Source organism: Monoraphidium neglectum, assembly GCF_000611645.1.
Source record: "Monoraphidium neglectum strain SAG 48.87 unplaced genomic scaffold scaffold01738, whole genome shotgun sequence".
NCBI classification, from domain to species: domain Eukaryota; kingdom Viridiplantae; phylum Chlorophyta; class Chlorophyceae; order Sphaeropleales; family Selenastraceae; genus Monoraphidium; species Monoraphidium neglectum.
Window position 1 is genome coordinate 1 of NW_014011890.1, and position 12,144 is coordinate 12,144.

Consider the following 12,144-nt stretch of genomic DNA (forward strand, 5'->3'; position numbering starts at 1 on the left):
ACCCAGACGTACTTCAACCCCGAGGCCGGCGGGTAGTGAGCAGCCGTCGCCGCACACACGCCACAGTTGGACGGCCGCACCGAAACCGCCGCAAACGCCGCCATCTGCGGGCTCAGGGCCACTCAGTGACACAGCAACACATTGCTAAATTTTTGCCATTTCGCCGTGACCCTCAATTGACAATGGCAGGATCAGCCACTCCTGGAACGTTTGTCGCCAGTTGGCCTCTGGCAGGTCGCCTGCCCATCCTCTCGATCACAACCGCAACCGCCTGAACTCAGCCGTGTACCCCTTCCTTCTCCCGTCCCCCCCGCCCCTCCCCCCAAACACACACTCTGCTCGCGCGAAACAATCGTGGTGGCTGCTGAAGCCTGAACGTCAACCTGCGAGGCGACCCCATGGCTCAGGTGCCCCCATGGGGGCCCCTGGCCAGGGGCTGGCGCAGACCCTGCGGGGGCGGGGGCCTGCGCAACCAGCGGCCACGCGTGTGCTGTTGGCACCTTGATGGGCCATGCAGCCGGCGTCGTATGTACACAGACATACACATGTTGCGTTGTTGCCGTCGCGCACCGCCCTGCGGCGAGCCTCTTGCCTCACGCGTCACGCGTTCATCTGCCGCGCAGGCGGAGACTCGCCAGGTGAATGCGTGGGAGCAGGACTCTCACAGGCACACGATGTGGTGGCGCGTCTCAAGGGTGAGCCACGGGCCTCGGGTGGGGGGCGGGGGACTTTCATGAGCATCTGTTTGGCCGGCCTTGTTGAAGTGCCAAGTTGAGCGAGGCGGAAGTTGAATGCTGTGCCCTACATTCAAGTGTATGTTTGATTTGAAATGGAGACAGGAATGCACACATTCACGTTGAAACTGACTGGTGATCTTCCTTGTAATGAACCTTACCCACATCCCTCCTTCGACTCGCCGCCGCGTGTTGCTGCCTGGCTGCTGACAGATGAAGATGGAGCCTGAAGGGGCCAACAGTGAGCACACTGCCTTGTGACGGGCGCCTGACGGCGCAGGTCGCAGCAGAAAAAGGCGCACCGCCGGCGAGAGGGTCGGCGCCGCCTCTGGAGAGCGCAGCATGCGCAATGGCCTCCAAAGGGAATAGCGCAGGCAGCAGAGCGGCAGATGCGCAGGCAACGGGGCCGGGAGGGCTGATGTACCGCAGCTTCATGTAATGGGTGATGATGAGCCGCCCGGGTCCCTCCATGATCTGTTTGGCTTGAGCTAGATGGCTGCCGCCCGCCCCCTCCTCTCAAAGCGCCAACTTGCCCACCTGCCCTTCCATCCACCCACTGCAATCACCTGTGCACGCACACACCCACCCCCTGACCCCCCCAACTACAACCCCACCCCAGTTGGCGTCGGCGTCTTCCACAACCGGACCCATGCCAACCAGTGAAGCAAGCCAGGGCGGGAGGCTGGCGCGAGAGCTGCCGGCGCGACGCAGGGAACGCGCGACATCAATCGAGCATGGACACCCCTGGCAGACGGGTGCAAGAGAGGCAAGCACATCAAGCACGGGCGACAGCAGGGTTCACTAAGTTTCTGTGCTACGACAGTTTGAAGCAACTGAACACAGTCAATGGGTTGAAAACGCGTGTTCCTTGCCAGATCATGCATTACTTGTCGCGCTGCTTTGTTGTTTAGCAGCATGCATGCGTGCGCGATCCATGGGCGAGGGTGGCGACTGAGCGCGCCACGCAGCTTGACAAACAGTTGACCCAGTCATGCCCCAATATAGATACGGCATTTGGATGTTGCTTTTTGAAGGACCATACGATTGTAATGTCTTGTTGCTGCAGTCAGCCGCACTGGGCTACTGTATAGCATGCATCAAGAATATGCGCCCCGACAAAGACAGTCAGCGCTGGCGACTCGCAGCGCCAGACCAGGATGCGCGCGTCTGGGCCAGCAATGACTCCACTGACAATCAAGCTTGATTTCTTATTCCAAGGTGCACACTTCAAACCCGTATGATAGACCGTATGCCCGTCTGACGTCACGGAATTGTGGCACACTCGCAACTCAAACAACACGACCGCGGTCGGCATTCTCCTGATCCCTGCCACACCTGTCTGTAACAACGCGGACACTTTTCTGAACGGCTGTCTCATATCCTCCGAGCCCATCGCTGCTGTGCAACTTGTGGTTTAGCTCCTCCCACACACGCACACACAGATTTAGCACCCGCGCCATCTCAGAAGATGGTGCAGCCTGCCACACAGAAGGCCTCGCGGCTAGCCAGGTGGTGGATGCGCACGCGCGACGTGCCGGTGAGGCTCAGGGCCGGGGCCATGTGCCCATGGCGCCCTGTCGCTCGTGAAGCGCAAGCAGCGCTGGTTGCATGCGCGACCTCCCTGTGTGCACACGTGGCTGAGGCGCCTGCCCGTTCTCCTCTGCCACAATTTTTTCGTGCATCTGCGTGCCTGCCACGCACACTTATGGGAGTATATCTGACTGCCCGGTCAAGATCATGCCGGCTGGGAACCTGCTGGGCGGCTGCAGAAGCGAGGGTGTGTTGGCCGAACATTGGCCCCGGGCCCGTCCGCCCCCCGTCACTGGCCCGCGCACCCCTTTTTCTTCCAGGAGGTGATGCCGCTCTACGCGTGTCTTGCGTTTGCTGTCGGCATCGCCGGCTACACTACGAAGAAGGTGCGCAGCCTCCCTGTTCCGCCGCTCCAGTGCGCCAACACGTGATGTCCCAGCAGCGACGCTCGCCACCCAGCCCTGGTTGGGTTTGGCGGAGGTGCAAGACCGTGCTGCTCGTGCTCCCAAATGCCGACGTTGATACCTCGCTTCTCACCCCCTGGAACCCTCAGGTCTACTTCAATGCCGACGCTGGGAGTTTGTGAGTTTGCCCGGCGGAGGACGGGGCGGGGCTGCGCGTCCCCTGACTGGCTACTCCGCCAACCAACCTGCGCACTGACCGCGCCATGGGCCGCTCCCTGCCCGCCGCTGAATGCCGCGTCAGACCTGTGAGGCTGCAAGATGGACCACCACCCGTAACAGTGGCCCCATCGCTTAAGCCCCTTACCCCGAATGCCCAACTGCGCGCACTCACTCGTCCAAATGCCAGCGTCAATGTCAACACGAGGGGTGACCCCCTGGCTCAGGTGGGTTGCATCGTCCTGCTGCATAGCGTATTTGGGGCGTTTGGGGCGCTGCGCGTCGTTAGTATTGATGCTACCTCGAAGGCTCGGTCGCCTCATGTCACAAATTTGTCAGCGGTGTCGCCTGCTGGGGAACCTGCCCTGCAGGACAGCGGTGTGATCGCAGCCATCCAGTACAGTGCACTGGCAATCTAGTACAATGCATTGGCTGGCTCGAAGCTGGATCGACTGTCTTTGCTGGCTTGGAACCTGCGCTGGTTGACATGTGTGTGTATGTGTGGGGGGCCGCTCTTGCAAAGTACGACCCTCTTTCACCAATTTGGCTCAGCAATTTCCTTTCACAAGGCTTCTTTTCAAATTGCCTCCGATGAAACGCGCACGCACACATACACCTGAGTGCCTGCTCGCTCCCCGTGGCCAACCAATTGGTCCCTGCACGCGTGTGTCCATTGCAGGCTGAGGCTACCAAGTTGCCGGAGGACCCCTACGAAAAGAAGCACTCGGTGTTTTGGCACGTAGCGCAGGTGCACGGGTGTTCAGTGGGGGTCACGGGGCGCACGCGTAGCATTTGCAATTTTCCAGTGGTGCCCTCTCCCATTGACAGCTGCGGCCATTATGTAATGCCCTAAACGTGTTCCTCCTGCCACCGCCTTGTCTCCAGATCAAGGTTGACCGGGACGGCGCCAACGGTGAGCAGTTGGGCGGGTGCCTTTCCCTTCCCCCCCCCCTGTGGTTGGGGGGTAAAGGGGGGATGGGGCTTGATGGGATCAGCCTGCTGAGGAGAAGCGGCGCAGCGCAGAATTGCAGCGGAGTGAGGAACCCACCCACACAGGCGCAAGGGCAGCTGCTGAATCGCATCGTCTGCCTGCTTGGGGACAGCACTGCTGTGGGTGTTGGCTGGGTGCCTGACGACTGCTTGGGGCTGTCAACGTCTCCCAGCGCCCATGCGGCCCAACAACCGCTCGCTGCACTGTCATTCCCGACCTTTCGCCTCATCAGTTGGTGTGTTTGACAACCGGACGCGCCCCCACCAGTACAGCAAGCCCGGCTATGAGGGCACCGGCGCCATAGCGCCCCAGTAAACGGCATGATTGCTGTTCACCAGCCTGGTTGCACCACGCCATACACACAGCAACTCATAGTGGCTGCGCAGTGCAAGTGGCACTGCTGCTCTCCTCTTGCAGCTATCCTTGTCGGGTGCAGATGTCTCTGATTGCAGGGTGCAGTGGGCATCGAGCGACAGAGCTGAGGGCGAGGCTGTCTCAAGCCTTGCCCTCAGCTTCCCTGGGGGCCCCTGCGCATCATCAACGGGTGTGCCAGGGGGGGCTGTCAAGATATATGACGGTTACATCACAGGCCACACGTTGGCTTCCTAGTAAACTGTTGTGTCATTTGAAGAGGGTGCCATTGAAACCCACCTTTTGCTGGCAAGTATGTATTTCTTGCCGTGTACATATGCAAATATGTATTTTTCACTGTGTGCAAGTGGAGTCTGTGGATTGGGTGTGAACCTGCACACCGGGTGGCAGACAGCAGTGCTGCCCGTCGACAGTAAACTGCGGAGTTGCGGTGGACTCTCTCTCTTCGACCTGTCACGCATGTTCACCAACGATTACGTCGAGTGCCCGTCATTCCGCCGCAGCTGCAATATTCATAGGTATAGGTCCCGCAGTCCAACCTCTGTCTGTGCAGCGCACGGCCAGAAACTTGCATGCGCCAGCAGGTTACTGATGCGTACGTATCAACACCATCCGTCCAGCATCGATGCCACGCATCCAAAGAGAGGGTCTTGTCAGTGTGTCAATCCAAGCAGAAGTGCTACTTCCCAGCAAATAATCCACCCATGCCGAGGCCAGGCCTGGAGAGGATGCGCAGCCCGTTATCAGCAACCCGCGGTGCCGACCGCCACAGGCCTCATCAGCGCGATGTGGTGCAGCACCAGCGGCCGCGCCAGCGCAGCATCGGGCGCCCGCGCCGCGCCCTCGCCATTGCGTGGTGCTTTGGCGACAGCCCCGGCGATCTGCTGCTGCGCGTCTGCGACCGTCTTTGCGGCTGGTGCGGCGGCCCCGGTGGCTTTGCCAGCCGCCTGCCGCCTGGCGGCCAGCCAGCTTTCCCAAGTAGGCCCAGCTGTGGCGACCCCCGACGTTCTGCTGCTGTCGGTGCTGCTGGTGCCGTGGTAGTATCCTGCGAATCCCTTCTCTTGATAAAGGTGCTGGTACGCCGCGTGGGCCTGGTGGCTGTGGGGCGCCTGGATGGGCGGCGCCTCCAGCAGCAGCAGCTGCGTGCGGTCCAGCAGGGGTGAGCTGCGGAGGTAGGCCTGGTTCAGGGCCAGCCAGGAACAGGCGCCGCAGGCCAAGTGGAGGACGGAGGGGCTGCGGCGTAAGGGAGGTGGGGGGGGGGGGCGCGAGCGTTCGGCGACCTTGTTTGGGTTGCGTCTGCTGCAGAGTGAAGTGGTGAGAAGCCACGGCAATGTTGATGGGTTACGTCATCCAAGTGGTACGAGCAGGACATTATAACGTCTCGTCCGTGAAACAGCACTGCGTGAGTCTGTGCTCTTTGCCATCCGCAGGCCCCCAGGACCGCAGGCAAGCGGGGTTTTGAACCTCTCTGGCAGCAGGCGGCGTGTCCTGCGCATTGCTGCCATGCCCGGCACGCGCCTGCCGCCTGCATAGCGCGCCGCCAGGGTCTCCAGGGAGAAGGCCGGCAGCGGCTCCTGGAAGGGGTCGTCCGCGGCCCGCAGCACCCCGCTGTGCACTGTGATTCGCGGGTGATGGGGCAGGCCGTAGAAAGGCGGCCGCGTGCCGCCCTCAACGGGCCCGTGGGCCCTGGGGGGAGGCAGCCCGGGGATGCCAGTGCCTGCAGCTCCGCCGCTACTGCCGTCGCCGATGGTGTCACCGCTGCGGCGGGCGTCACTGGCAGCGTCGACCAACAGGTGTACGTGGCAGCCGATGGCCGCCAGCCGCAGCTCCAGGGCAAATCGCTGGACGGGAAACACGGGTATTTGGGTGGCTGTCTCGCCGGCCGGGTTCCGTGCTGTATGAGTCTGGGCTCGCGCCTGTTGCTGTGTGCCTGATGCGGTGCTCCTGGGGAGCAGCAGGCCGCCTGGCAGGTGGGGGGCGGGAGGGGCCGGCCCGCCGGTGCTGTGGGTTGCTTGATGGTTTGGCCGCCCCTCGTGGACCGAGACTACTGTGCAGGCGCCAGCCGCCACCGCCGCCAGCAGCTGGGGCGTCCAGCAGAGCTGGTAGCGCGCGTGGTCCGGGTGGCCGGCGACCTCGGACTGGAAGGGGCAGGGGGCCTCCACAAATTGTGTGGCGTTGGCAAAGAGTGCGGCCACGCCGTCCTCGGCCTGCACCACAGATTGCGGGGCAGGACAAGGGCGGCCAAGCATGCGTAGGACAAAGAGTTTGCGGATGGGTAAGTAGGGCGGGCAGCGCTCTGCTGCGGGTGAGCGATACCGGCCAGGGTGTGACCCAATTTGTCTATTGACCAGTGTATACCTGTTTTGCAGGTGAACAAGGCTTTGCAGCTAGGGGGGCACCGGGTAGTCTGATGTGAGCACCGTTTGCAGCGGTAGCGGCGCATACCCCGTTCAGCAAGAACCCTTGCAATCACCTCGCGCATCAGGGCCAGGCTCCTGGAGCCGTCGAGGCCTAGCCAGCTGCCGCTGAAGTGGTGCACGCCCACAACAGCAGCGAAAGGGCCATTGGCATCAGCAGCAGCAGCCGCGGCGGCCTTGGCCCCAGGGGCGCGGCTGCGTCGGCGCTGCTGGCGGCCGATGAGGGGCTTGCTGCGAGCAAACTTGACATGACTGCAGAATTATCGAATTTGTGAGCGCAGTATACATATGGGTCATTGGAAGGTGACGGGTGTCCTAGGGGGCATGACGAGGCTAGTCACACAGCTACAGCTCTGTATTTAATTGGCCTCAGCTAAAGTGAGGGAGTCAGGCGCAAAACTTTGTCGCCAGCCAATGAGCAAGCTCTATAGCTTGTGCAGCGAGAGCCAGGGACAATGGGCAGACAGAACCATGTGGGCTCCTCCCCGAACCACGCCACCCGCGAGGCACTGAAGCGCCCACCCTGCCAAGCACCTCACCAGCCCCAGTCATTCCAGGCACTGCATGGCAGCAGAAAACGAGCGGCGCCTGGCGACGTGAGCAGTAGCGCTGTTCATTACTAGCAGCGCCACAAGTGCCAGCAGCGTGTCGGAAGAGGCTGGCTGCGCAACTTGAATGCCATCCTGCCCCTATGGAAACAATCAAGCCTGTGTATACAAGCGAGCGTCCCAATCACGACTGTCTCTTCAGCCTGGCGTCTGCTGCTCACCAGGGGGTGAACCATTCCTTGGGGCCGAAGACGCGCGCCAGGGAGCCGTCAGGCAGGTAGTGGGCGCCGGGCAGTCCCGCTGCCACACGCCTTGCCGAGGTGTTGGCGTACTCCTTGAGGCAGATAGAGCACCATGAAGGCCGGGGGTGAGAGGCTAAAACGCACCAATGAATGGGCTGGGGTCACAGTTTGATTGGACGTGCGCAGGGACCGAAGCAGGCAACAGGCAGGCGTACAAAGCCGTGAGGTTGTCAATCAGCCGTGCAGCGGGTTGGGGCGCCTGCCTTGCAGTCGTCAATGGTGGCCCCGTCCCTGCGCTGCTGTACGGCATTCACTGTGAAGTGCCTCCTCGCATGCCACCCACCTGGAAGACCCTCGTGAGCAGCGCGGGTCCTGTCGCCTCCAGCGGGTGGGTGTTGCCCTCTCTGGCCTTGTGAGTCATGGCCCTCGCGAAGCGCAGCCAGAAGGGGTGGCCTGGCACACTCGCCATCTGGGCGTTGTTGACCTGCCTCGGGTTCTTGAGGGTCATCCAAACGCGGACATACACGGCTTAAAGGTGAGGAGTTATGCGAGTATGGTGTGAGTTGTGCGGCTGCAGCTGCCACAACAACTTACCTGCCAGTAGGAAGCATGCGGAGGCCACTCCGCCGTCCCCAACGCCCTTGACTCACGCCCCGGCCAGCCCAGCACACAGCCCACAAATCTCATTCACGCACCTGCCCGCATCACAGGCACGCCCTTCACCTGCTGCAGGCAACCCCATGCATCCACCCGCCCACCCGCCTGCCCGCTAAACACCTTGCCTGCCCCGCTCATCGAGCGCGCAGTCGCACGCGTCGGATCTTTTGGCCGGGCCCAGGTCCCCCCACCTCTGCCATGAGGACGATGTCGGCCCCCTCCAGCGCGGGCCCTGCATCTGCCAGGCACTCTGTGTCCAGATCTAGGTAGAGGCCCCCGTGGGCGTGCAGGATGAAGGGCCGGATTGCGTCTGCAGCGTCGCAAGGGAGCAGCGCGTGCGAGGTGAAGATATTACATGCCGTGTGTGAGCAGGTGCTCAAGCGAGGGTGCGCGATTGGGTGAGACGGCCGAAGCTTGTGCTGCCGTGGTCGCGTTGGGACGAGTTGAAATGTGTCTGACAGCAGCCCGTGTGCGAATGGCAGGGGGTGTTTTGTCTGCCAGGCGGGCGTCACGTGCGCAGCGTGGGTGCTGCCTCTCGCCCCTGCTGGGGCCCCACCAGACTTGAGCACGGTGGTGTTGTAGGCGCGCCACGTGGGCAGGAACCAGGGGTAGCGTCCCGCAAGCAGGGCTTCGCAGGCCGCCTCGTCCCACAGCTGCAATCGTGCGGGTTGATGATCAGGGGACAAGGGCTGGGCTGAAGCGTGCCGGCTGGGGGCGCGTTTGCTGCGGCCAACGAAGGCAACGGCCGTTGCTAATTGGCATCTCTGCTCCCTGGCAGGGAGGAATTCCTCAAGTATGTTTGGTTCTTGTCTCGTGTGGTGCTGCCCTCATGGTACGGTTCAGTGGGCCCTGACTGCGCTGGTCGGCGCCGCGGAGCTCACCACGTAGTCCCAGCAGGGGTGGTGGGTCTGGGCACGCATGGCGGGCGGGGTACAGTGATACGCGCAGCGAGCATAGCTTCAGTCAGGTCAGAGTTTTTAAAGGCAAGATGACTCAAACTGTTCGCAAGAAATGGGCGCCGTGTCGCTGATGAGGCAGCGGCTGATGAGGCAGCGAGCACTGTTTCAGCATGTTGCATGCCTAACGGAGGAATGGAGAGGCACAAAACCATTGCTGGGCATCTCCGCGCACCAGCGGCAGACTCATCGCTGCAGCCACCGTCGCAGCCTGCTTTGACAGACGAGTCCCACCTGGCAAGAGCGCCACCACTCCTTGCGGAAATGAGACTTGGGCTGTAGCGCGGCGGAAGCCAGCGCCTCCGCTCCTCCAAGGTAGTTCTGGTGAATGATGCGCGGGATGCGGCCCCCCTGCTCGTCCCCTGCTGCCTCACCGCCGCCCAACCTGCCGCTTGGGGGCAGGTGCCGCACCTCGCCGGCGGTGCTGGTGGCGAGGTGCAGCAGGCGGCCGCTGTCGAGCAGGCCGGATGCGGCCAAGGACACGGCCACCAGGAGTGCCACGAAGCTCGCGGGCGCGATTAGGCGGCGACGCAGCTGCTTTCGGCCGGGCGCCGCGGCGGTGCTAGCGGCTGACATTGCGCCTGCCACTGCATGCATCGCCTTGAGCACGAGCAATCTTTAAGCTGGTGCGTGGTTTCAAGGTTACTGCGGGCGTCCTGGGCCCATCCGTGTGTACCCTTTGAGCTACCTCGGATGCTACGAACAAGACAATCAGGTCCCCTTCACGATGCGTTCGAATCCGAATTCGAAGGCTTCATCACGTATGCAAAAAAGGGCGCGCGGACGAGAGCCATGCTGACTCTATTGATCTATCTCCGGTGTATGCTGCATGCTCAGATTGCAGTCATCCACGTCAAGGAGTGCTGCTGGCAGCTTGCTGTTGTCCAGCCTGTCGCTGGTCAGTTGCTTCATGTCCAGTGCCACCGTGGTTTTCTTCCACACAATGCGCGCCCTGCATTGTGTGGACTGGCGCAAGCGCCGGCAACATGCCAACTGTCATGCGTGCTGGGACATTCTACGCCGACCCATGAGCGAAGCCCGCCCACTGACTTTGCGATTGCGTATAATTCAAATGCGGCTGCCAACGTGTGCATGCTCAGCGTCGCTTGAGGACGGCGCGCGGCCAATCATCAAGCTCGCGCCCGCCTCAATGCGCCTGGCCCATGACACGGGCGAGGCGCAGCAGAGTTGGGGCGCGGCTGACCAGGACGCCCCATACCATGCCAGCGCGCTCCAGCTGATGCAGCAGCGCTGGAGGCGACACGGATTGGGTTACAGGGGAACTCGCTAGCTGCATAAGGCAAGCGTGGGGTAATAGCCAGGAGGCGGGTAGTTGGCAGGGCACAATAAAGGTACTCAGGCTGGTGCAGACTGGCCTCCAACGCCCGCGACACTGGTAGCCACCCCTAGTAAATCTGCAACAAAGCGCGGTGCAAACGTCAAACAGCTGCCATGATTGCAGAATTCATTCAATTCAACCAGTGAGGGTGGAATGCAGCATCCTGCGCAAGAGGAGGGGTGGCCTGGAGCAAAGGGTGGGGGAGAGGGCCGCTGCTGCGCAATCAAGCAAGGTGCATAGACAAAGGCCGCAAACACAACGTCACAATGCATGCCGCGTCTTGCCTGTAAATGGAGATCCCGGAAAGGAGCCCTTGAAAGCGCTGCCCCTCACACCCCAATGTGGGGGCAAGCGCACCCTAGTTGAACCCTGGCCTTGTTCAAGCCTGCCTGTGATGAACATGCAAGCGGCGATTGCGGGCCCTGCCACGGCCCGCCAGGGCCGCAACGGATGCCGCGCAATACCAAAAACAGATCAAAAAGCCTATCACTGTATGGGTGCACTCTACTGCACGCGTGCTGCCTGAAACCCGGTGTGCAGCGGCCTCACGCGGCCGGCACAACCGAGCTGCATTTCGCGACGTACGGCGCCGCAGAAACGCTCAGGTTCCTCTCTCCAATAGGCACGACCTCCCCAGCCTTTTCCAGGGCCTTGGCACGCGTCGCCGCCTTGGCCATACCCCGCTGTGTGGCCAGCAATATGTAAGGGGTGGCCACGTCAGGGCCGCAGGCGGCCAGGGTGCCGTTGCCGCCGGCGGAGGAGCAGATGCTGCGGGTGGGGGGCAGAGCATGTATGTCAGGAGTGGGGTGGAGCCGTGGTCACCTGGACTCGCACAAGTGAAGACCTGGTGATTAGCAGCGCCGGTGCACCGACCGCAACGGCGGCCAAAGCAGCTGCTGCGCATTGGCTGCCGACCCAGGGGTCAAAAACGCAATTGCAGCTGCTGCGACCCCATGGCAGCGCCAACGGCTTTGCCCAGATGCGCCCTGCTGAGGCCCCACCATCAGCTCAGCGGAACCCCCTCCCCCCAGCAAACCCAAAAGCGGCCGCTCACCCCATGTCGGCCTGAGCGGGGTAGTAGTAGATCCAGTGGAAACACATCTCATCGTTTGTCCCCTGCGCAGGCCGTACAGCAACGGCGCGGCTAGTTGGGCACCAGACGTATCAGGGTGCTTGATGAAACTGGAGGAGGATTTTTCTACCCAGCGCCCGATCGTACCGGTGTATGAAGTGCCCGCTATACCCTGATGCAAGATCGACCGAGCGACCCCCCAGGGCTGTCTTTGCTGTGGCCGCCAACGCAACCACAGGCTTGGCCACCCACCGGCCCGCCGCGCGTCGTATTCTTGCGGGAGCGAGAGTCAAACGTGCACCTGCGGGTCAACGCGATGCAGGGCGGCCCACGTGGAACACAGCAGCCGCCACACCCTCGGCCCCAGAGGGGTGAGCACAGGCAGACGACGCCTATTCATTCAAGCGCAGGCTTAGCCAGGCCCCGCCCCAGGCCCCCAGGACACTCCCGCCATTACGCAGCAGGCGCCCCACCCCGCCCCAGCCGCCTGTCACCACGGCCGCTGGCCCCGTCCGTGCCGCCACCGCCACCACCCAGCCTGTGGAAGCCACCCGCCCGACCGGCCCCGTCCCCGCCGGCCGCCCCGGCCCCCGCGTGGCGCATGTGCTCACGTGAACTCCAGGCGCTCCCCTGGGCTGAGGGTGTTCATGCCCTGCGGGACGGGCG

General features: G+C 62.5%; 3 protein-coding genes across 3 annotated transcripts; 1 reads left to right on the forward strand and 2 right to left on the reverse strand.

Moving 5' to 3' along the window:
• Window positions 1–2,202: 2,202 nt before the first annotated feature.
• Window positions 2,203–4,190, forward strand: MNEG_8863 (hypothetical protein; the record flags this gene model as incomplete). Its single annotated transcript, XM_014042663.1, has 7 exons — window positions 2,203–2,271; window positions 2,585–2,650; window positions 2,818–2,846; window positions 3,075–3,111; window positions 3,564–3,632; window positions 3,770–3,797; window positions 4,108–4,190. The coding sequence occupies 7 exons, from the start codon at window positions 2,203–2,205 to the stop codon at window positions 4,188–4,190; spliced, it is 381 nt and encodes a 126-aa protein (XP_013898117.1).
• A 4,055-nt stretch (window positions 4,191–8,245) lies between these two features.
• Window positions 8,246–9,643, reverse strand: MNEG_8864 (hypothetical protein; the record flags this gene model as incomplete). Its single annotated transcript, XM_014042664.1, has 4 exons — window positions 8,246–8,421; window positions 8,668–8,764; window positions 8,993–9,019; window positions 9,302–9,643. 4 exons carry the CDS (start codon window positions 9,641–9,643, stop codon window positions 8,246–8,248), a joined length of 642 nt encoding a protein of 213 aa, XP_013898118.1.
• A 1,308-nt stretch (window positions 9,644–10,951) lies between these two features.
• Window positions 10,952–11,174, reverse strand: MNEG_8865 (hypothetical protein; the record flags this gene model as incomplete). Its single annotated transcript, XM_014042665.1, has 1 exon — window positions 10,952–11,174. A coding segment is annotated over one exon (223 nt), but the record flags the coding sequence as incomplete, so codon positions are not given.
• Between the last annotated feature and the right edge of the window lie 970 nt (window positions 11,175–12,144).